Source organism: Athene noctua, chromosome 1 (genome assembly GCF_965140245.1).
Source record: "Athene noctua chromosome 1, bAthNoc1.hap1.1, whole genome shotgun sequence".
NCBI lineage: Eukaryota > Metazoa > Chordata > Aves > Strigiformes > Strigidae > Athene > Athene noctua.
In genome coordinates, this window is record NC_134037.1 from 265353175 (window position 1) to 265373308 (window position 20134).

General features: G+C 72.2%; 3 protein-coding genes across 8 annotated transcripts; 1 reads left to right on the plus strand and 2 right to left on the minus strand.

The window, feature by feature from the left end:
- Nucleotides 1–272: 272 nt before the first annotated feature.
- On the minus strand, nucleotides 273–7140 carry TRIM3 (tripartite motif containing 3). 4 transcript variants are annotated; one of them, XM_074920185.1, is made up of 12 exons: nucleotides 7074–7140; nucleotides 6301–6454; nucleotides 4867–5104; nucleotides 4336–4487; nucleotides 4081–4261; nucleotides 2980–3703; nucleotides 2793–2896; nucleotides 2550–2717; nucleotides 2297–2465; nucleotides 1098–1168; nucleotides 874–1014; nucleotides 273–801 (listed from the first exon to the last, which is right to left on the minus strand). In XM_074920185.1, exons 2-12 carry the CDS (start codon nucleotides 6429–6431, stop codon nucleotides 649–651), a joined length of 2232 nt encoding a protein of 743 aa, XP_074776286.1. In that variant the 5' UTR covers nucleotides 6432–6454; nucleotides 7074–7140; the 3' UTR covers nucleotides 273–648. The 4 variants fall into 4 exon arrangements, with proteins under 4 accessions (XP_074776286.1, XP_074776306.1, XP_074776315.1 ...); XM_074920205.1 differs by lacking the exon at nucleotides 7074–7140 and having other exon boundaries at nucleotides 4867–5043; nucleotides 6301–6435; XM_074920214.1 differs by lacking the exons at nucleotides 6301–6454; nucleotides 7074–7140 and adding an exon at nucleotides 6185–6200 and having other exon boundaries at nucleotides 4867–5043.
- A 2743-nt stretch (nucleotides 7141–9883) lies between these two features.
- Nucleotides 9884–14846, minus strand: ARFIP2 (ARF interacting protein 2). Of its 3 annotated transcripts, none has more exons than XM_074920230.1 (9): nucleotides 14728–14846; nucleotides 13929–14036; nucleotides 13698–13806; nucleotides 12986–13081; nucleotides 12367–12479; nucleotides 12061–12282; nucleotides 11529–11686; nucleotides 11260–11434; nucleotides 9884–10868 (listed from the first exon to the last, which is right to left on the minus strand). In XM_074920230.1, the coding sequence occupies exons 2-9, from the start codon at nucleotides 14025–14027 to the stop codon at nucleotides 10713–10715; spliced, it is 1128 nt and encodes a 375-aa protein (XP_074776331.1). In that variant the 5' UTR covers nucleotides 14028–14036; nucleotides 14728–14846; the 3' UTR covers nucleotides 9884–10712. The 3 variants fall into 3 exon arrangements, with proteins under 3 accessions (XP_074776331.1, XP_074776325.1, XP_074776340.1); XM_074920224.1 differs by having other exon boundaries at nucleotides 12986–13096; XM_074920239.1 differs by lacking the exon at nucleotides 12986–13081 and having other exon boundaries at nucleotides 14728–14845.
- A 9-nt stretch (nucleotides 14847–14855) lies between these two features.
- On the plus strand, nucleotides 14856–15672 carry TIMM10B (translocase of inner mitochondrial membrane 10B). The gene is made up of 3 exons (XM_074920251.1): nucleotides 14856–15009; nucleotides 15151–15246; nucleotides 15328–15672. The coding sequence occupies exons 1-3, from the start codon at nucleotides 14971–14973 to the stop codon at nucleotides 15505–15507; spliced, it is 315 nt and encodes a 104-aa protein (XP_074776352.1). The 5' UTR covers nucleotides 14856–14970; the 3' UTR covers nucleotides 15508–15672.
- The last annotated feature ends 4462 nt before the right edge of the window (nucleotides 15673–20134 follow it).

The window sequence follows — 20134 nt, forward strand, 5'->3', positions numbered from 1 at the left end:
GAGGGGGGGTCAGCAGGGGCTGGGGGGGCTGGCACCATCCCAGCACCTTCCCAGCACCCCCCGCCCAGTGCGGGAAGGGCCTTGGCCCCCGCGCCCTGTTTGCTCTGACCCCCCCGCGGGCGGGAGCGGGCAGCTGGGCCAGCCCCCCCGCCCCCCCTCCCAGTGCAGCCCAGTGTGACCCAGTCCCGCGCCGCGGGTCAGTGCCGGTGCCAGGCAGTGCCCGGGCCCCCCCGCGCCCCCCCGCGGGGCGGGCAGTGCCGGGGGGGGGCGGGTTCTTCCAGAATACTTTATTTGTACATACAGTTTGTCAGCGTGCGGCGGCGGCCCCCCCACAGCCCCCCACAGCCCCCCCAGCCCCGCCGGGGGGGGCCGGCAGGCACGCGCGGTGGGGGTGTGGGGGTGGGGGGGGCCGTGAGGTGGGTGTGGGGCGGGCAGCCCCCGCAGGGGGGGTATGGGGGGGCCCCCCCGCACCCCTCCCAAGCACCTTCATGGGGCGGGAGGGGCAGGGACCCCCCAGCGGCGCCCCCCCCCTGGACCCGTCCTCGCCCCCCGCTCGGGGTCCGGCCGCCCCCTCCCCGGGATAAAGTGCACATGAAGGCTGGGGCGGGGCGGGGGGGGGGCTCTGCCGTGGCGCCCCCCCCGCGGCGGCTACTGCAGGTAGCGATAGGCCTTGAAGCAATGGTTGCCCGAGTCGGCCACCACCACGTGCCCGTCGGAGGTGAGCGCCAGCCCCTGCGGCCCGTACAGGGGGTCGGCCGCTGTGTTGATGTAGGACAGGAAGGAGCCGGCGCTGTCGAACACCTGGGGGGGCAGAGGCGGAGATGAACCCCCCCGAAACCCCCGGGGGGGGCGGCGGGGCGGGGGGGCCGGTACCTGGATGCGGCTGTTGCCCCAGTCGGCCACGATGATGTTGCCGTTGGCGTCCACGGCCACCCCGGTGGGGGCGTTGAACTGCCCGTTGCCCTCCCCGTGGGACCCGAACTTGAAGAGGAACTCGCCGTCCGCGTTGTACACCTGGGGGGCGTTTGGCGGGGGGGGTGTCACCCCGCGGCGGGCCCTGAGCCCCCCCCCGACCCCATCCCCGGGGCGGGACCCACCTTCACCGAGTGGTTGTGGAAGTCGGTGACCACGATCTCGTTCTTGTTGTTGACGGCGACAAAGTGGGGACCTGGGGGGGGCGGGGGGGTCAGGGCCGGGCCGGGCCCAGCGCACAGAACCGGAACCGGAACCTAGAACCGGAGCCCAGCCCGCAGCCCGGAACCATCGGCCCGGAACCTGGATCCAGGAGACAAACCCAGAGCCTGAACCCCAAAGCCTAGTCTAGAACCAGAGGCCAAGCCCAGAAGCCAGAACTAAAACCCGAGGCTGGAACTGGAACTCAAGCCCAGAACCCAGAACTTGAGACCAGAAACTGAACCCGGAACCTGAGCCCTGAGCTAGAGCCCAAAATGAAAACCCAGGCCCAGAACTAGAACCAGAGGCCAGAACCAAGAGCCACAGCCCAGAACCCAAACCCAGAACCCAGCACAAGAACCCAGGTCCAGAACAAGAACCAGGGCCCAGAATCAGCATCCAGGACCCAAACGCAGAACCAGATCCCCAGCCTGGAACCCAAAATCCGAGTCTGCAACAAGAACCGGAGCCCTGAACCGGAACCCAGCACCCAAACTCCAGAACCTGCACCCCGGCCTAGAACCTGGAACAAGCCCAAGCCCGCCCAGAACCTGAACTCAGAACCAGAGCCCCAGCCTGGAACCCAAAATCTGAGACCATAACACAAACCAGAGCCCTGAATCTGAACCCAGGCTCCAAACCCCTGAACCAGCACCCTGGCCTAGAACCCAGAACCTAACCTCGAGCTCAGAACCAGTGCTCTGGCCTAGAACCTGGAACAGGAACCCAAGCCCAGAACATGCACCCAGCACCCAAACTCAGAACCAGAGCCCCAGCCTGGAACCCAAGGTCTGAGTCCAGAACAAGAACCCAAGCCCGGAACCTGAACCCAGGCCCCAAACCAGCGCCCTGGCCTAGAACCCAACCTCAAGCCCAGAGCCAGAACCAGAGCCTAGAACCGGCATCCAGCATCCAAACTCAGAACCAGAGCCCCAGCCTAGAACCTGGAACAAGAACCCAAGCGCAGAACCTCCGTCCAAGCCCGGAACAAGAACCACAGCCCTGAACCTGAGGTGTGGTGCCGGGCACCGTCCGGTTCTCCCCGTGGCGGCCCGGCCCCGGGGGCAGCCACAGCCCCGCGGCGAGGAGGAGGAGGAGGGGGCCGGGGGCCCCCCCCGCGTACCCGCAAACTGCCGCTCGGCCGTGCCGCGGCTCCCGAACTTGGTGACGAGCTTGCCGTTGGGCTGGAAGATGAAGACGCAGCAGGCCTTGTTGTCCACCACGATGATGTGGCCGTTGCGGTCCACGGCGACGCCCTTGGGGCCCATCAGCCGCCCGGCCCCGATCTTGGTCTGCGGCCGCAGACACGGGGCGGGGGGTCAGGGCCGGGTGCCGAGCCCCAGCCCCCCCCCAGCCCCGCCCCAGCGCGGCCTCACCTTGAACTTGCCCTCGGGGGAGAAGATGCTGACCCAGCGGTTGTCGTAGTCGGCGATGATGATGTCCCCGTTCATGTCCACGGTGACGCCGGTCGGGCGCTGGAGCTGCCCGGGGGAGCGGCCCCGCACCCCGAACCGCAGCCGGAACTGCCCCTCGTTGGAAAACACCTTTCGGGGGGCGGCGGGGGGGGTGAGCGGGCTGGGGAGGGGCGGGGGGCGCCGCGCCGGGGGTCACGGTCCTACCTGCACGCACTGGTTATTGCTGTCGGCCACCACGATGCGGCCGGCGCTGGAGGTGGAGATGCCCTGGAGGTTGGTGAACTCGCCCTTCTCCCGGCCACGGCTCCCTGCGGCGCAGGCGGGGGGTCAGGGGGGGCCCGTCCGCGCCCCCCCGGGGATCCACTCCCTCCGCGCCGCCGCCGCCGCTCACCCACGCGGAAGATGAGCTCGTCCTCGATGGGGTTCTCCTTCTTCTTGCCGCTGCTGTACATGCTGGAGGGGCGGCGCACGGCCTTCTGCCGGATGTGGCCCCCGCTCGGAGACTTGACGCGGCGCTTGACGTCGTCGGGGGACGGGGGCACGTCGGAGGCCTTGACGGCGCGGACGCGGAAGGGGCTGCCGCGGATGGGCTGCCCGTAGAGCAGGATGGAGAGCAGGAAGTCGCCCTCGGCGCGGGGGGTGTAGAGCAGCTCGTAGGTGCCGTTCTTGTTGTCCTGCACCTCGGCCTCGGCCGCGGCGCCGTCGGGCGCCGTCACCTGGAAGCGGAGGCTGGCGCTGCCGCTGCGCACCAGCTCGCCGTCCTTGTCCTTGGTGGTGACGCTGAGCGAGGAGGGCTGCCCCACCACGGCGTGCCGCAGCCCCTCGCCCGTGGCCACCGTCTCGTGGGCCGTGGCGCTGGTGGTGATCAGCACGCCCAGGTTGAGGATGGACTTGCGGACGCCCTCGGTCTCCACCACGTAGTCGAGCTGGGCGTTCTCGTGGGGGTGCTCGGGGAAGGGCCGGCTGGCCAGCTCGCTCAGCCGCTCGCTCATCTGCTTCCGCACCAGCAGCACCTCGGGCGCGGTGCCGTGGTGCAGCGCCTGCTCCGTGAAGGCGCAGCTGCTCAGGATGCTCTCCTGGCCCTGGCGCAGCGCGTCCAGCTGCGCCTGCAGCACCTGCCGGGACGGGCGGCGTCACCCCGCCGCTGCCGCCGCGCCCCCGGACACCGCCGCGCTCCGCACCGGCCCCGCCGCAGCTCGCGGAGCCCCCGGCACGGCTCCGCACCGGCCCCGACGCAGCGCACCGCACCCGGACCGGGCTGCCCGCACCGGCAGCATCACAGTGCTGTGGGTCGTGGTGCTGTGGGTCACCATGTCCTAGGTCACAGCGCCATAGGTCACCGTGCCGTGGGTCGCCACGCCACGGGCTGTGGTGCCGTGGATCACGGTGCTGTGGGCTGCAGTGCCGTGGGTCACCGTGCCATGGGTCACGGTGCTGTGGGTCACCATGCCATGTGCCGTGGGTCCCGTGCCGTGGGTCCCCGTGCCGTTACCTTCTGCTTGGCCCCGCAGGTGGCCTCCAGGTCGCGCACCAGCACCCCCCGGCGCTGCCGCAGCGCCGCCTCCAGCTCCTCGAAGGTGCCGCCGATCTCGGACACCGCCTGGTCCTTGCGCTCCGCCAGCTGCTGGCTGATCTCCGACACCAGCCCCACGGCCGCCGCCAGCTGCGGGAGCCTGCGGGGGGCCGACGCGGGGTGGGCGCCGCCGCAGGGCGCCCCCGGCCCCCCCCGACCCCCCCGGCCCCGTACCTGCTCCTGACGGCGTCCAGCTGCTGCTGCAGGGCCGCCTTGTGCTGCTCCACCACGTCGCGCAGCGGCACGGTGACGTGCTCCCGGTGCTCCCCCTCGGTGCACTCGCGGCACATCGCCGTCTCGCAGGGCTCGCAGTAGAACTCCATCACCTGCGCACGCCCGCTCAGAGACCCCCCCACCGCGCCCCGCGGCCCCCCCAGAGCCCCCGAGCGCCTGCAGCCCCCCCCAGCTCCCCCATGGACCCCCAAAGACCACCTTGGACCCCCTGAGCCCCCCCCCAGCCCCTTGCAGCCCTCCTTGGACCCCCTCCTAGCCCCCCAGGACCCCCTGCAGATCCCTCAGCCCCCCAGGACCCACTGCAGCCCCATCCCATCCCACCCTGGACCCCCACAGCCCCACCAAGACCCCCTGCAGCCCCCCCCCCAGCCCCCCTGGACCTCCTGAGCCCCCCCCCCAGCCCTTTGCAGCCCTCCCTGAATCCCCCCCCCAGCGCGCCAGGACCCCCCGCAGCCCCCCGGGGTGACCCACCTTGCCCTCATGGTTGGGGCAGGAGAGGGGCTGCCCGGTGACGGCGCTGACGGGGTCGAGGCCGTGGCCGGGGTGGGGGCCGCAGCTGTCGGGGTCGCGCTGCAGCACCTCCATCAGGTTGGTGATGAAGAAGTTGTTCTGGAGGGCGGCGACGCCGCGCTCGGGCAGGATGGAGGTCTGGCGGCACACGGGGCAGGACAGGGTCAGGCTCTGGGGCGGGATATAGTTCTGGAGACACCTGGGGCGAACGGGGACAACCAGAGGGTCAGGAGCCGCGCGGACGGACGGACGGACGGGAGGGGCGGGGGTGTGCGGGGCAGCAGCAGCGGGAGGGGCTGGGGGGCTGGGAGAAGGACAGACAGGAGAGGTGGGGGGACATGGGGCAGAGACAGGGCTGGAGGGGCAGGCAGGAGGCAGGACAGACAGACGGACGGACAGGAGGGGTGCGGGGACGTGGGGCAGGAGCAGGGGTATGCGGCTGGAGGGGCAGACAGACAGACGGATAGACAGGAGGGACCGTGGTGTGTGGGGCAGCAGCAAAGGGAGGGGATGGGGGAGCAGAGACCAAGATGGACAGACGGACGGACAGGAGGGGTCAGGGGACGGGACAGGAGCAGAGGGGGGGGCTGGCGGGGCAGAGCGGGACAGACGGACGGGAGGAGTCAGGTGCATGGCGCAGGGGAAGGCAGGGAGCAGGACGGACGGACGGACAGACAGAGGGATGGAGAGGGGGGCGGCACCACCGCACACGGGGGCGTGGGAGTGAAGCACAGGGCTGGCAGGACGGACGGACGGACAGCGGGATGGACAGACAAACGGACAGGGGGGCAGCCCATGGGGGGCTGGGGCTGGCCAGACAGACAGACGGACGGACGGGGGGGCCGTGGCGCAGCGCCGCGGGGGCAGGAGCGGGGCGGGGGGCAGACAGACGGACAGACAGATGGGACGGATGGACGGGACCCGCCAGAGCCCGGGGGGGGCGGACGGACAGACGGATGGACAGACGGAAGGGGCTGGGGGGGGCACAGCGAGAGCAGAGATCAGCACAGAGACTCCCCCCACAACGGACCAGCCCGGGGGGGGCAGTGGGGGTGCGGGGGGGGCACAGGGGGGTCGGGATGCCCCATGGTGGGTGTTGGTGTGAGGGGGGGAGGGAGGGGGGGCAGCTCCGCTCCCGCTGCAGATGGGGGGGAGCAGGGGGGTGGGGGTGCAGTGGGGGTCTGGGGGGGTCTGGGGGGGTCACCCATCTCTCACAGAAGGTGTGCAGGGGGTTCAGGGGGGGTTTGGGGGGGGGCTCGGGGGGGTCCGGGGGTCTCACCTCTCGCAGAAGGTGTGCAGGGGGGGTTGGGGGGCTCGGGGGGGTCCGGGGGTCTCACCTCTCGCAGAAGGTGTGCAGGGGGGGTTGGGGGGCTCGGGGGGGTCCGGGGGTCTCACCTCTCGCAGAAGGTGTGCAGGCAGGGCAGCACCTTGGGGTTGCGGTACCGGTCCAGGCAGATGCTGCAGACCAGGAACTGTTTGTCGATCTGTCGCACCACGGGGCTGGCGCTGGGCTCCCGCCGGGCCATGGCGGCGTCCCCGGGCCCTCAGCCTGCGCGGGACCCACAGTGACCCACGGGGGCCACGGGGACCCACAGCGACCCACGGGGACACGGAGACCCACAAGGACCCACAGGGACACGGGGACCCACAGGGACCCACAGGGACACGGGGACCCACAGGGACCCACGGTGACCCATGGGGACACACAGTGAGCCACAGGGACCCACAGCGACCCACAGCCCCCCATGGCAGCATCCCCGGGCCCTCAGCCTGCACAGGGGGGGCAGCGGTGACTCACAGCGACCCCCAGCCCCCGACGGCCCCCCCCGACGGCCCCCAGCCCCCTGCAGCCCCCCCCAGCCCCCCGTGACATCCCCCAGCCCCCCATAGCGACGCACGGCCCCCCACACCCCCCCATGGTACCCCACAGTGCCCCACAGCCCCCCACGGCCCCCCCCCAGCCCCCCCGCGGTGACCCACGGCCACACTGAGCCCCCCCGCCCCCTGCCCCACAGCGCACCCGCCCCCCCCGGCCCCCCTGACCCCCCCCCGGCACCCCCCGGGCCGGGGCGGCGGCGGCAGCGGGGGGACCCCGCAGCGGTGGGAGGATGGCGGGGGGGTCTGTGTGTGTGTGTGTCCCCCGGGTGTCCCCCCCCGGCCCCGCTCACGGCGCTGCGGCGGCCCCGCGCTCCAGGCCCCGGCCCCGCCCCGGCCGCCATTGTGCGGCACCGCCCGCCCCGACGGCACCGCCCCCGGCACCGGCACCGGCACCGGGCAGGGCCGGGGGGGGCACACAGACACACAGCGCGGGGGGGGGCACCCCAACACACACACACAGCGGGGGGGAGGCGGGGGGGGGGCAGCCCCGGCCCGCGGAGCCGCAGCGAAACCCCGAGAGATGCTGCGGGCACGGCCCGGCCCCGCATCCCGCCCCCCCCTTGGCCCTGGGGGGGGCTCAGTGTGTCCCCCCCTTGTGTGTGTGCGTGCGTCCCGCCCTCTGTGACCCCCCCGCCTTGTGCGTGTGTGTCTCCCCCGCCCTCTGTGTCCCCCCCGCCTTGTTCCTATGCGTGTCCCCCCCCGCCTCGCGTCTGCGTCCCCTTCATCCCTTATTCCTGCCCCCCCCGCCTGTCCTTGTCCCCCCCCATTTGTCCCCATCCCTCCTGTGTCCCCCCCCTCCATTATGCGTGTGTGTGTGGGTCCCAGCGCTGCCCCTACCCACCCCCCCGGGGCCGATCCCACCTCCACCACCCCCCCATCGCTCCATATCTCCCCACGCTTGACTCCCCCCCCCCCCCAAAAAAAATAAATAAAATGTCACCCCCACTCACCCCCCACGCAGCCCCCTCCTCGCTCCAGCCCCCCCCGCGGGCCGGCCCCGCGCATCCTCGGCCCGGCCCGGCGCGGCAGGGACTGCGCCAGGGATGGGCAGGGCAGGCAGCTGCCAGACTCGGACCGCACCACGCCGAGGGGGGGGGCACACGGTTATCACCCCCCCAACGGAACAACCGCACCCCCCCTCCTCACGGACTCCCCCACTCGGGAACGGCGACGGAGTCGCCGTTCCCGAGTGGGGGAGTCCGTGAGGAGGGGGGGGGGGGGGTGGCTGTCCCCAAAGAGGGGGGGGGAAAGCGGGACTTCCCCCCCCCCCCCCTCCCAGCTCAAATGGTTGGGTCCGGGCTGTGGCTCTGCAGTGGGGGGGGCTCCGGGCGCGCCCCCCCCTGCATCCCGGGGTACCCGGCTGTCGCCACGGCAACCGCATCCTGGGGGGTGTGTGTGTCTCCCCCCCCCCCCCATTTAAAATAGGGAGGGGGGGGGGCTGGCAGACCCCAAAATTAAAAGGGGGGGGGGGTGTCGTGGCTTTAAGGAGGGGGGGGACACACGGTGTTGGGGACACACACACACACACACTGTCCCCAACCGCTCCGAGGGACCGGCTGGGCGGGTCGCGGGGTCTGGGGGGGTGATGGGGGGGGGTGATGGGGGGGGCACCCCCCCCCGGAGGGTTTTGGCACCTTTCGGTCCCCACGGAGGGGGGTTATGGTGTGGGGGGGCAAAAGCGAGTCCGAGGGGCGAGCTCGGAGGGTTCACGTGGGGTGTGGAGGGGGGGGGGGGACACAAGGGACTTTGGGGGGGGCTGTGAGCAGCCTGAAGTGACCCCCCCGCTGCCACCGGGGTGTCCCGTCCCCCCCCCCCCCGGCTCCGCTCCCCATCCCGGGTGAGGCTCCAGGCAGCATCGCCCCCCCCCCCCCCAGTATCCCCCAGCCGGGCGGCGGGGGGGGGTCCCGGTGCGGCCACTGACCGGGGGGGGCCGGTGGTGGAGGCCGGGGGGGGTCCGCACCGTTTGTTACCGCAAAAAAACAGACGGGGGGGACCGACCGGAGCCTGGCCGGGGGGGGCGGGCCGGGTCCGTCCATCCCCGCGTCATCGGAGCCCCCCCCCGGCGGGTACCCCCCCGCCCCGGGCAGGGTCCGGGGACGTCCCGGAGGTTCCTCTGCAGCTCCCGCGGGGGGAGAGGGGCCGCGAGGGCCCCCCCGGGGGGGCGCCCCAGCGCCGGGGATCCCCGTGTGCCCCCCCGTGTCACCGCGTGTCCCCCCGTGTCCCCTCTCGTCACGCAGGTGCCGCAGCCACGGGGGGGCCCCTGCGAGCCCCCCTCCGGCGGGGCCCACCCGCGGCTCCCGGGCCACGGCCCGTGGTGGCCCCCGCGGCAGGGGACGGGCCCCCGCGGGCGGGTGGCCACAGCCGGGGGGGGTCGGTGGGTGCCGCGGGGGGGCCGGGGCGCGGCCCCGCCCATCTCAGCCCCATCTGAAGCCGCCCCGGGGCGGGGGGAGCCGCGGGGGGGGCCCAGGCACCACCTCCCGCCTCGGACCCCCCCCGTCGGGGAAAACCCCGCGCCAGGATCGGCCCCAGCGCTCGGACGGGTCTGGGGGGGGCGGGGGGGGGCGTCATGTCCCATAGTGGTGACCCCCCTCCATGGGGTAACCCCTCCTCCCGCCCCGGGGGGGCCCCGCGGCGGTGTCTGGGCACACAGGGCGGGGGGGGGCAGGTGCCGCAGTGTCCCCCCCGCCGGGACTCCTGGGGACAAGGGGGGGCACACAGGGGTGTCTCCCCCCTCCCCTCCGTGTGTGGGACTCCGGGAGTCCCGTCCCCCGGGGGGGGGAAGACTAGGGGGGGGGGGGGGGAGGTGGGACAGTGCCCCGGGGGGTGTCCGGGGGTGTCACCCGGGGAAGGGGAAGCCCGCGGCACGTTGGGTGCCGCCCCCCCCCCGCGATGAGGGTGCCGAGACCCCCCAGGACCCAACGAGCCCCCGCTGCGGGGGGGGGGGGGGCACAGAGCCCCTACAACCAGGTCGGGAGAGCCCCCCCCCGCCCCCCCAGCCCTGGGGAAGGTCCAGCCTCGCCTCCCCCCTTGCAGCACCCCCCAGCCCCCCCCTTTCCCCCAGGCCCCCCCCAGCCCTCCGTCCCGCAGCCGGGCCCAGGCAGAATCCGTAACGCTTTATTGGGGGGTAACAGAACTCGGGGGGGGGCAGAGGGGGGGTCAGACCTTCACCAAGAACCGGGGCAGAGGGGAGGGGGGGTCAGGTCCAGACATTAAATTACCGGGGATTAAACTAGCGAGAAAAACAAACTTTTGTCTGCGGCGAAAGTGCCCAAGTGCTGCCGGGGGCCGCGGCCGGCGTTTGGTCCTGGGTTCGAGCCCCCCCGCTCCCGCGGTGGGGGTGTCGTGGCCCCGCGCCCACCAGCAGCCCCCCCCCAGGGAAAAGGGGTTCCCAGGCGCTCCCCCCCCCGCGCTGGGGAGTGTAGTGTGATGGGGGGGGGGGAGCCCCCAGGTCGGCTATGAGGAGGGGGGGGAGTGCAAGAGCAGCGGCCCAGGGAGCACCGGGGGGGGGACGGAGGAACCCCAAAACTTTGAGGGAAGGGGGGGGGGGCCCCCAGCTGCCCCTTCTCTCAAATTAACGCTGCTGGCACAGGGCAGGGGGGCCCCTGGCTGGGGGGGTGCCACTGCCATCCCACCCCCCGCGAGGCTGAGCAGGAGCTGGGGGGTGTCTCACCCCCTTCCCAGCAGGTGGGGGGGGCCGAGCGCTTGGCCCCAGCCAGGGAGGCATCTGCTGCCCCGGGGGGGGCTCCCGTGGTGCCGGGGGGGTCCGTGCGAGGGGAGCTCTGCCCCGAGGGGGGAGGCGGGATGGGGGGGAGCCCCGATGTCCCCCCCACCCCGCCCCTCCCCGTGCCCAAGGGGGCCCAGGCCGCGTCCCCCCCCCTCACCCGCGGCCAGAACTGAGGTCCGTGGTGCCCCCGGGCGGGCCGGGGGGGTCACTGCTCCTCCAGCCAGGAGGGCTTCTCGGCGCCGGGGGGCTTGAGCTTGATGTTGAACTGCCGCAGCGTCTGCTCCAGCTGCTGCTGGTTCCCGGCGAAGTAGGCGGAGACGGCGTTGTGGAAGAGCAGCAGCTGCTTGTGCATCACCTTGATCTGGGGGCGGGGGGGTCACACGGACGCACGGACAGACCCCCGCCCCGGGAAGGAGCAGGAGCGGGGACCCCCGCGCCGCGCCCCACGGACCCTGCCCCGTCCTGCGGCCCCCTCCCGGCCCCCAGGGCCCCTTCCCCAACCTGTGACCCATTCCCAGCCCCACAGGGCCCCTTTCCAGCCCCCTCCCAGCCCCACACAGCCCCCTCCCCAACGTGTGGCTCCTTACCAGCCCATTCCCAGCCCCACACGTTCCCTTTCCAGCCCCACAGGGCCCCTTCCCTGCCCAGCCCCTTCTTGGCCCCACATAGCCCCTTCCCCATGCTGCAGCCCCTTCCAGCCCCACAGCGCCCATTCCCGGCCCCACAGCGCCCATTCCCGGCCCCCTCCCCACCTTGTTCTCCTCCAAGAACTTGAGCTTGATGGCCACGTCCGCCCGCAGCTTCTCGTACTTGTCCTTGTGGCTCTGGAACTGGCTCTGGGCCGCGTCCAGGTGGCAGAGGGTGCTGGCGTCGCGGGGGCCCATGCTCAGCTCCTCCAGGTCCGTGCGGTACGCGTCGTACTCCAGCCTGGGGGGCACGGCGAGGCCCACAGTGACACCGTGACCCCCAGATCCCCCCCGGCAGGAGCCCAGCCCGGCCCCGGCCCCACCAGGGTCCCCACCTGGCCGTCTCGTACTGCTTGACCGTCATCAGCGTGTCCTCCATCGTCTTGTTCACCAGCGTGTTGATGCTGAACACGAAGAAGTTGACGGCCCCCAGGAGCGTTTCTCCGTTCTTGCAGAGCAGCTTCTGCGTTTCCGCATTGTAACCGAACTCCTCCTGGGAGGGGAGCACGAGTCTGTCTCCGGGACAGCCAGGGGACCCCCCCCGCCTCCTCCTGCCACCCTCCCAGCCCCGGGGGCTCCATGGGGCTCCGTGTCCCAGCCCCTTCATGAGGCTTCGTGGGGCTGGGAAGGAGCCCCGTGGGGCCAGGAAGGGGCCGCAGGATGGGGAAGGGGCCCCGTGGGGCCACAAAGAGGCTCCGGGACAGCCAGGGGACGACCCCCCAACTCCTCCCGCCACCCTCCCAGCCCCGGGGGCCCTGTGGTCGCGCTGGGACACGGCCCTTCGTGCTCCCCCCGGCCCCGGGGCCTTCCCCAAGCACCTTCTCCCCAACCTCCCGCTGCCCCCAGAGCCCCCCCGGCCCGGCGAACCTGCAGCTCGGGGGATTTCTGGCTGAGGTCGGCGAAGGTGTCGCCCAGGGCGTGCTGGGTCTGCACCAGGCTGTAGAGGTGGGTGGTGAGCGCCCGCGCCAGCTGCAGCACACACTGGTACTTGCGCTTCGTCTCCCGCAGCAGCTCGATCTGCGTCTCCAGCTCCAGGTCCACGGTGCGGGACCCGCGCCCGAACCGCTCCAAGATCAGCTGCTTGGTGCACTGCGGGGTGGGGGGGGTGTCGGGGGGGGTCCTGGTGCCCTGAAACGCTCCCCGGGGTGCCGGTAGCGGGGGGGACACACTTACCTTGTACGTGTTGATGCCCCATTTCTTGACGACGTCAAACTTCTCCACAGCGATGCTGCGGACGACCTCCTCCCCGCCAGCGGGGCTGGGGTGGGGCTGGTGCAGCCCCGAGCCTGGAACGGACACAGCCCCCCCCGCGGCGCGGCTCAGCAGGGCCCCTGCTCCCCCCCGGAGGGCTCAGGGCACTCGGGGGCACCGGGAAGAGCCCAGGGGCGACTCACGGCCTGTGAGCAGCAGGAAAACGGCTCCCAGCCCTTCCCGGGGGGGTCCTGGGCGCCGGCAGCAGCCCCGGCCCCCAGCCCCTACCCCGGCAGCGCCCTGCCCGACCCCCCCTGCCTCACCGAGCGGCCGGAGGAGAGCGCAGGCGCCCGGGGGAGGCAACGCAGGCCCCTCGCTGCAGGATCTCCTGCGTCAGGCCCCCCCCCAGGGCTCTGGCAATGTCCTCCTGCCCCCTCTGCCCCCCCCCAGGCCCTGGTGTGGCAGTGGGGGGGGGCCAAGCGCTGGGCAGTGCCCGCGGCTCCGTGGGGCGGCTCCCAGGGACCCCGGCACCGAGCAGGCGGCCCGAGGTGGGGGGGGGGGGCCTGTGGGGCGGCAGCGGGGGGGCGGGCGGCCGCGGTACCTGCTGAGGCAGCGGCCCGGGCGGCCATCCTGCTGGCGGCAGAGGCGCTGGGACAGACGGACGCTCCTCGGGGTGGGTGAAGTTGGACAAGAGAGCCTGGAAAGGGAGGGGCTGCGGGCACCGAGCAGAGGGGGGCGAGGGGAGGGGTGGGGGCGAGGGGCAGGGGGGGCCGAAGATGAGCGCGGGCAGGGCAGCAGAGGGGGAGAGCAACGGGAGCCGATGAGTGCGATGTGAAGTCAGAAGACGGGGCTGGACGGAAGGACGGACACCTCCCGCACCAGGGGCTCCCCCCCGCCCCCCGGGATCACTGGGCCCCCCCTGCGAGGAGGAAGAGGAGGAGGAGGAGCTGCCTGGGGCAGAGCCGGGGTGGGACGGGCGCAGGAGCCAGGCGGCTGCGCCGGAGCTGCCCCGGGAGCTGCCTCGGCACCGGGCAGAGGAAGGCAGTGGGAGCGTGGGGCTCCCGGCGGCACCGGCACCGGGGGGGTCCCCGGGGCTCCCCGGCGCCAGGCAACAGCCGGGACACCAGAGTCTTCCTCACTGCCGAAGGAAGGACCCAAGAGCTGCCGTGGTGCCCTGAGCCAGAGCCCCGGGTGTCTCACGCGACCAGCCCGGCCCTCCGGTGCGCGGGGAGCGCCGGGTCAGTGGGACCCTCCGGGAGGAAGAGGAAGGAGCCACCGCCCCCGAGGGCCGAAGGCAGATTCTGCCCCGCTACCTTTGATGGCACCGGTGGGGATGATGCCCTCGGCTGTGCCCCCGTAGCCGCCGGAGACGATGCTGGTCTCGTTGAGGTCGGGCCCCGACACCATCACCTGCTGCAGGTCCTGGAGCAGGGGGGGAGCGCGGGCAGCCGGGCCCGGGGGCGGCACCTCCCGAGGCCCCGCGGCGCCGGGAAGGCCCCAGCGGGGGGTCGGGCGCGTCCCCCCGCCCCGTCCCCGGCACGAACCTGCTCCAGGCCGTCGTCCTCGGGCAGGCTGCCCGCGTCTCCGTTAGTGCTGATGGGGATCTCCATGGTGGCGGCCTTGCTCAGGATCCCGTCCGACATCCTCCGGGCCTGCCGGGACACGGGCGCTGCGCTGGAGCCCAGGAGCTGCCCCGCGGCTCCCGCCGCCGCCCGCCCGCCCCGGGACACGCAGGGCCCGGCCGCGCGGCCGCTCCTGGCGCAGGGCCCGGGAGAACCGAGCCACGAGCCACGTCCGCAGCCCGGCCCCGCGCCGGCCGCGGGGGCCCCGCCGTGCCCAGAGCGGTTCGAGCACATTCCAGCGTAGGCGGTGCCCGCGCCCGCTCCGTTACCCGGATCCCGCGAGGGGCCCTGGCCGGTGGGGACGCTGCAGCCCCCCGCCGCGAGCCCCTGCCCCGCGCCGGGGAGAAGCGAGGCCGGGCCGGCACCCACGGCCCCGGGGACCGCCCCCCGCCCCGGCCAAACCTCCACCGGCCCCGGGGACCCCCCAGCGCCGAGGGGCCGCTCCCGATCCTCCGGGGCCACGGAGCCGCCCGGGGCGGGCTCCCGGGAGAGGGGTCGGGACCCCCCCTGCGGCTCCGCGGCGAAGGGCCCGGGACCCCCCGCGTGCCCCGGCCCGGCCCCGGGGGGGGGCAGGGACGGCCGCAGCCCCCGCCCGGCTGCTCCGCCCTCGGCACAGCCCCCCCGGGCGGGGACCGGGACCGGCGCCGGAGGTCGCTGCCCCGCAGGCCGGGCCCGCCCGGCCCCTCCCGCCGCCCGCCCCCGGGCCCCGGCCCCCGCCCACCTGCGCCCTCCGGCCGCCGCCGAGCCCGGGCCCCCCCGCCCGAGCTCGGGAGCCCCGAACCGCCTCGGCCCGGGACCCGCCGGAAGTTGCGTCAAGGCGCGGGCACGGGCCGCCGGGAGACGGGCCGGACGTGACGTCACCGGCCGGAAGTGGCCGCCGGAAGCGGCTCTTCCCCGCCCGGAAGCGCGGGGAGCGGCGCGGGGGGGCCGCGGCCCCGCGGAGGGCGCCGGGCCGGGCCGGGGGATGGAGCCGGCGGCCGAGCACCAGCAGCAGCTCCGCAGCGTGAGGGCGGGGGGGCGGGAGGGACTGGGGGGTTCCGGAGGTGCCCGGGAGGGCGGGAGGTCCCGGGGCGGGCCGGGGGGTTCCGGCGGCGCGGGGGGGCCCCGCGGCGGGCAGGGGCTGATCCCGCGCCACCGCCCGCAGCTGCGGGACTTCCTGCTGGTCTACAACCGCATGACCGAGCTCTGCTTCCGGCACTGCGTCTCCAACCTCAACTACCGGCTGCTCTCCGGGCGTGAGGTGAGGCCCCGGGGGCGGCCGGCGGGGCCTGGGGGGGTCCCCTCGCCGCCCTGACCCCCCCGGTCCCGTCCCGTCCCGCAGGAATCCTGCCTCGACGGCTGCGCCGGGAAGCTGCTCCGCGCCAACCACCGCCTGGTCAGCGCCTACGTGGCGCTGATGCCCGTCATCGTCCAGCGCCGCGGGGCCGCCCGGGAGGGGCCCGGGGCACCCCCAGACCCACCGGCCCCCGCCGGCCCCTCGGCGGTGGGGGCGGGCACGTAGCACGGCGGCCGCCGCGGGAGAAGGGACGTCCGGGCGCTGCGGCGTGAACCGACGGCGGCCGCGTCCTCCGGCAGCGGCCGGGGGGGAGCGGGGGGGTCCCCGCGGCGCTGGGCTCGTGTTTCCGGGGAAGGGGTTCCTAGTGCCAATAAAACGTGTTTTCGTTAACGCCTCGGCCGCGAACGTGTCGCCAGCCTTGGCGTGCGGGAAGCAGCAGAGAAAGATCCGTGACCGGCAGGACGAGAACGGCACAAGGGAGTTTGTTTCTGGGACCCTCCGCCTAGCCCCCGCAGGCAGCAGCGCCCGTGTGCCTCCGGGTCTGCCCGATCACCGTCCGTTGGGACATTTTCAGGACTGTTTTCTAGGGACGGGTGTAAACGCGCCCTGACCTGCGGCGGTGCCCGGCCCTGGGCTGCGAGGATGGGGCGGGGGCCGGCGGAAGGCGCTTTGCTCCCCTGCGGGACCGCCCGGGGCAGGGCTGGGGGTGTTTCTGCCTAGACTTGAGTAAAGCCTCGGACAGCGTTTCCACAGCGTTCTGCTGGGGAGGCTGGCTGCTCGCGGCTTGGACGGGTCCACGCTGCGCTGGGCCAAAAACTGGCTGGGGGCCAGGCCCAAAGCACGGTGGTGAGCGGGGCTAAACCCGGCTGGCGGCCGGTCACAGCTGGAGCTCCCCAGGGCATGGTGCTGGGGCCAGCTCTAGTCCGGGACCTGTGGTTTGGATGAGGGGAGCGAGTGCCCCCCCGGTAAATTCACAGACAACACCCGGTTGGGTGGGAGTGTTGGTCTGCTCGAGGGTGGGGAGGCTGCAGAGAGACCCGGCCAGGCTGGAGCCATGGGCTGAGCCCAGCTGGGGGAGTTCCACTGAGGGCAAATGCCGGGGGCTGCCCTTGGGCCACAACAGCCCCCAGCAGGGCTACAGGCCTGGGGAGGAGTGGCTGGAGAGCTGCCGGTCAGAGAGGGGCTGGGGGGTGAGAATGAGCCAGAGTGTGCCCAGGGGGCCAAGGAGGGCAACGGCATCCTGGCTTGTGTCAGCACTGGCGTGGCCAGCAGGGCCAGGGAAGGGATCTGAGCCCTGGGCTCGGCACTGGGGAGGCCGCCCCTCGATTCCTGGGTTCAGTTTTGGGCCCCTCACCCCAAAAAGGCCATTGAATGACTCGAGCGTGGCCAGAGAAGGGCAACGGAGCTGGGGCAGGGTCTGGAGCACAGGTCTGCTGGTGAGCGGCTGGGGGCACTGGGGGGGTTCAGTCTGGAGCAGAGGAGGCTGAGGGGAGACCTCCTGGCCCTCTGCAACTCCCTGCCAGGAGGGGGCAGAGAGGGGGGATGAGTCTCTGGAGCCAAGGAACAAGTGATGGGAAGGGAGGAAACGGCCTCAGGTTGAGCCAGGAGAGGCTCAGGTTGGATGTTGGGAAAAATTTCTTCCCTGAAAGGGTTGTCAAGCCCTGGAACAGGCTGCCCAGGGCAGTGGTGGAGTCACCGTCCCTGCAGGGGTTTAGGTGTTGGGGGGACAGTTTCTCCCAGGGGTCACAAGCCTCTTCCTGGGAGCCCGCGGTCCCGAGACAGCCCTGACAGGCGCGAGGGGCTGTAGAACAGGCGCTGGTGTCTGACAGCAGTGACACCTTTTCCCACAGGCTCACGTGTGTTTTAACCCTGTTGGTGCTCCCGGCCAGGTTGCAGACGGAGCCTCAGCCGGGTGTGGGAATCCTGCTGCAACCTGTTGGGGCAGAGGAGGGGCCCTGGGGGTATCTGGTGTCTTTGCAGCTCGTGTGGGGCCGCTCCAGGCACATGAACCTCCTCCCACCTGGCTGCTGGCTCACCCCACGCCGCAGCCTCCCCTTCGGCCTGGCGTCGCTTTTCTCCCGGGTGATTTTCCCCTGGGCCGCCCTGAGCCTCACCAGACCCACCATCGCTCGGGGCGGCTTCGGGCCCCGCAGCCAAGAGCAAATCCCTTCGCAGGGCTCTGGGTGATGGGATCAACGTACCCTGACGGGGTTTGGTGATGGTGCTGGGCTGAGCGGGCCAGTGGCCACTCCCAAAGGGCAAGCTGCCCCGCAGGAAGGCCTGGCTGGGCTGGGGGAGGGGGCTGACAAGAGCCTGCTGAAGTTCAGCCAGGCCAAGGGGCGGGTGTTGCACCTGGGAAAACACCACCCGGGAGCGCAGCACAGGCTGGGGAAAGGGACCGCGGGGTCCTGGGGGACAACGAGCTCGGCGGGAGCGACAGGGGTGCTGCAGCGGCAAAGGAACCCAGCGAGCACGGAGCTGTGGCCCCAAGTGCTCAGCCGCGCCAGGCCACGCCTGGAGTCCTGGGCTCAGCTCCAGTCCTGCTACGCAAAAAAGCGGGAGAGGGCCCAGAGAGGGGACACAAAGATGGCCAAGGGACTGGGCAGCCACATGAGGAAAGGCTGAGAGACCGGGGTTGGTTCAGGCTTGGGGAGAGAAAGGCTGCGGGGAGCCCTGATACCCCTGTTCCAGTATGTGCAGGGCGGCTGCAAGGACGGAGACGCCTTTTTCACAAGGAGTCACGTGGAAAAGACAAGGGGCGATGGGTCCAGGTTGCTCCTGGAGACATTCTGATCAGACACAAGAGGAAGGTGTTTCATACCGCGAACAATCAGCCACTGGAATGCTCTCCCCAGGGCAGTGGCAGATCCCCCGGCACTGGGCACTTCTACGCTTCAGCTGGACAGGGGCTGGGCCAGCTTGTCTAGACCGGGCTTTGGCCAAGAAGGGTTGGACCAGATGGTCCTCGAGGTCCCATCCCATCAGGGATTCTATGAAAAAGAGGAGTTGGGGCCATTGCAGAGGCCTCTGGCAAACTCCTCCACTGGGAAGGACGCGTTTTGCCCATAAATAATGTCACAGAAAATTAAACCAAAGCCCTGGCGTCTGCCCAGGCTTTCGGGCGTGCGTGTGGGACAGGAACTGAGAGTCCGCTCCTGAACCCTGTCCCTTTGCTGCTGACATTCTGCAGCCGTCTTTGAAAAGGCAAAACGATCCGGAACAGTTTAAAACAGGGGCCCTGGTGATTTATGTTATTTTGGAGAAATAATTTATCCTCGAGGCGAGCGGGCAGATTGCTTTGGCCAAGCGCCACCGGAGCGCTGGCGGCGAGGGGCTGAGGGCGCGATGGGGGGGGGGTTACTGCGGCCATCCCAGACTCGGGGCCCACCCGGGGACGCCCGACCTCGCCCCGCGGTGGGTTTCCCGGCCGGGGCTTCCCGCCGGTTCCACCCTGTGCCCCGGCTCAGCAGGGCCCCCGAGAGCCGGTCGCCCCTTGGCACCGGCCGCGTTGCCGGGCCGGCGCGTCCCCGAGGGCTCTGCCCCGCTGGGGGCTGGGCACAGACGAGCCCCCGGCTCCCGCGGGCTGGGGGGCGGCACCGGGCCGCAGGCCGCCCCGTCTGCCCGGGGACCCCCGAGATCCAGGTGCAGGGCGGCAGCAGGAGCCGCAGCCCCAGGGCCGGTGCGGGCCAGCCCCGGCCCCGCCGCCCCACGCGGGAAGGTGCCGAGCCGCGGCTGGAAGCCCCGCGGCCGCCGCCGGCCCGTTCGCCCCTCCCTGGGCACAAGGGCAGCGCGGCCCGGGGCCCTCCGCACCGCTCTGCCCCCCACGCAGCCCTGGCCCCCCGAGTCCGGCCCCTTCCAGGGTCTGCCCCAGCCCCGCCCGCCCCCCGGCTGCGGCAGAGCCACGCAAAGAGAAACCCTGTCTGCCCCCCCGATAGTGGGGTAAAACATCCCCCGTCTGCCCCCCCGATAGTGGGGTAAAACATCCCCCGTCTGCCCCCCCGATAGTGGGGTAAAACATCCCCCGTCTGCCCCCCCGATAGCGGGGTAAAACATCCCCCGTCTGCCCCCCCGATAGCGGGGTAAAACAACCCCCGTCTGTCCCCCCGATAGCGGGGTAAAACATCCCCCGTCTGCCCCCCCGATAGCGGGGTAAAACATCCCCCGTCTGCCCCCCCGATAGTGGGGTAAAACATCCCCCGTCTGCCCCCCCGATAGCGGGGTAAAACAACCCCCGTCTGTCCCCCCGATAGCGGGGTAAAACATCCCCCGTCTGCCCCCCCGATAGCGGGGTAAAACATCCCCCGTCTGCCCCCCCGATAGCGGGGTAAAACATCCCCCGTCTGCCCCCCCGATAGCGGGGTAAAACATCCCCCGTCTGCCCCCCCGATAGCGGGGTAAAACATCCCCCGTCTGCCCCCCCGATAGCGGGGTAAAACATCCCCCGTCTGCCCCCCCGATAGCGGGGTAAAACATCCCCCGTCTGCCCCCCCGATAGCGGGGTAAAACATCCCCTGTCTGCCCCCCCGATAGCGGGGTAAAACATCCTCCGTCTGCCCCCCCGATAGCGGGGTAAAACATCCTCCGTCTGCCCCCCCGATAGTGGGGTAAAACAACCCCTGTCTGCCCCCCCGATAGTGGGGTAAAACATCCCCTGTCTGCCCCCCCGATAGCGGGGTAAAACATCCTCCGTCTGCCCCCCCGATAGCGGGGTAAAACAACCCCTGTCTGCCCCCCCGATAGCGGGGTAAAACATCCCCCGTCTGCCCCCCCGATAGTGGGGTAAAACAACCCGTCTGCTCCAGCGCTGCTCCCCCAGCACAGGGGTGACCCCGTCCCAGGCCAGGATCAGGCT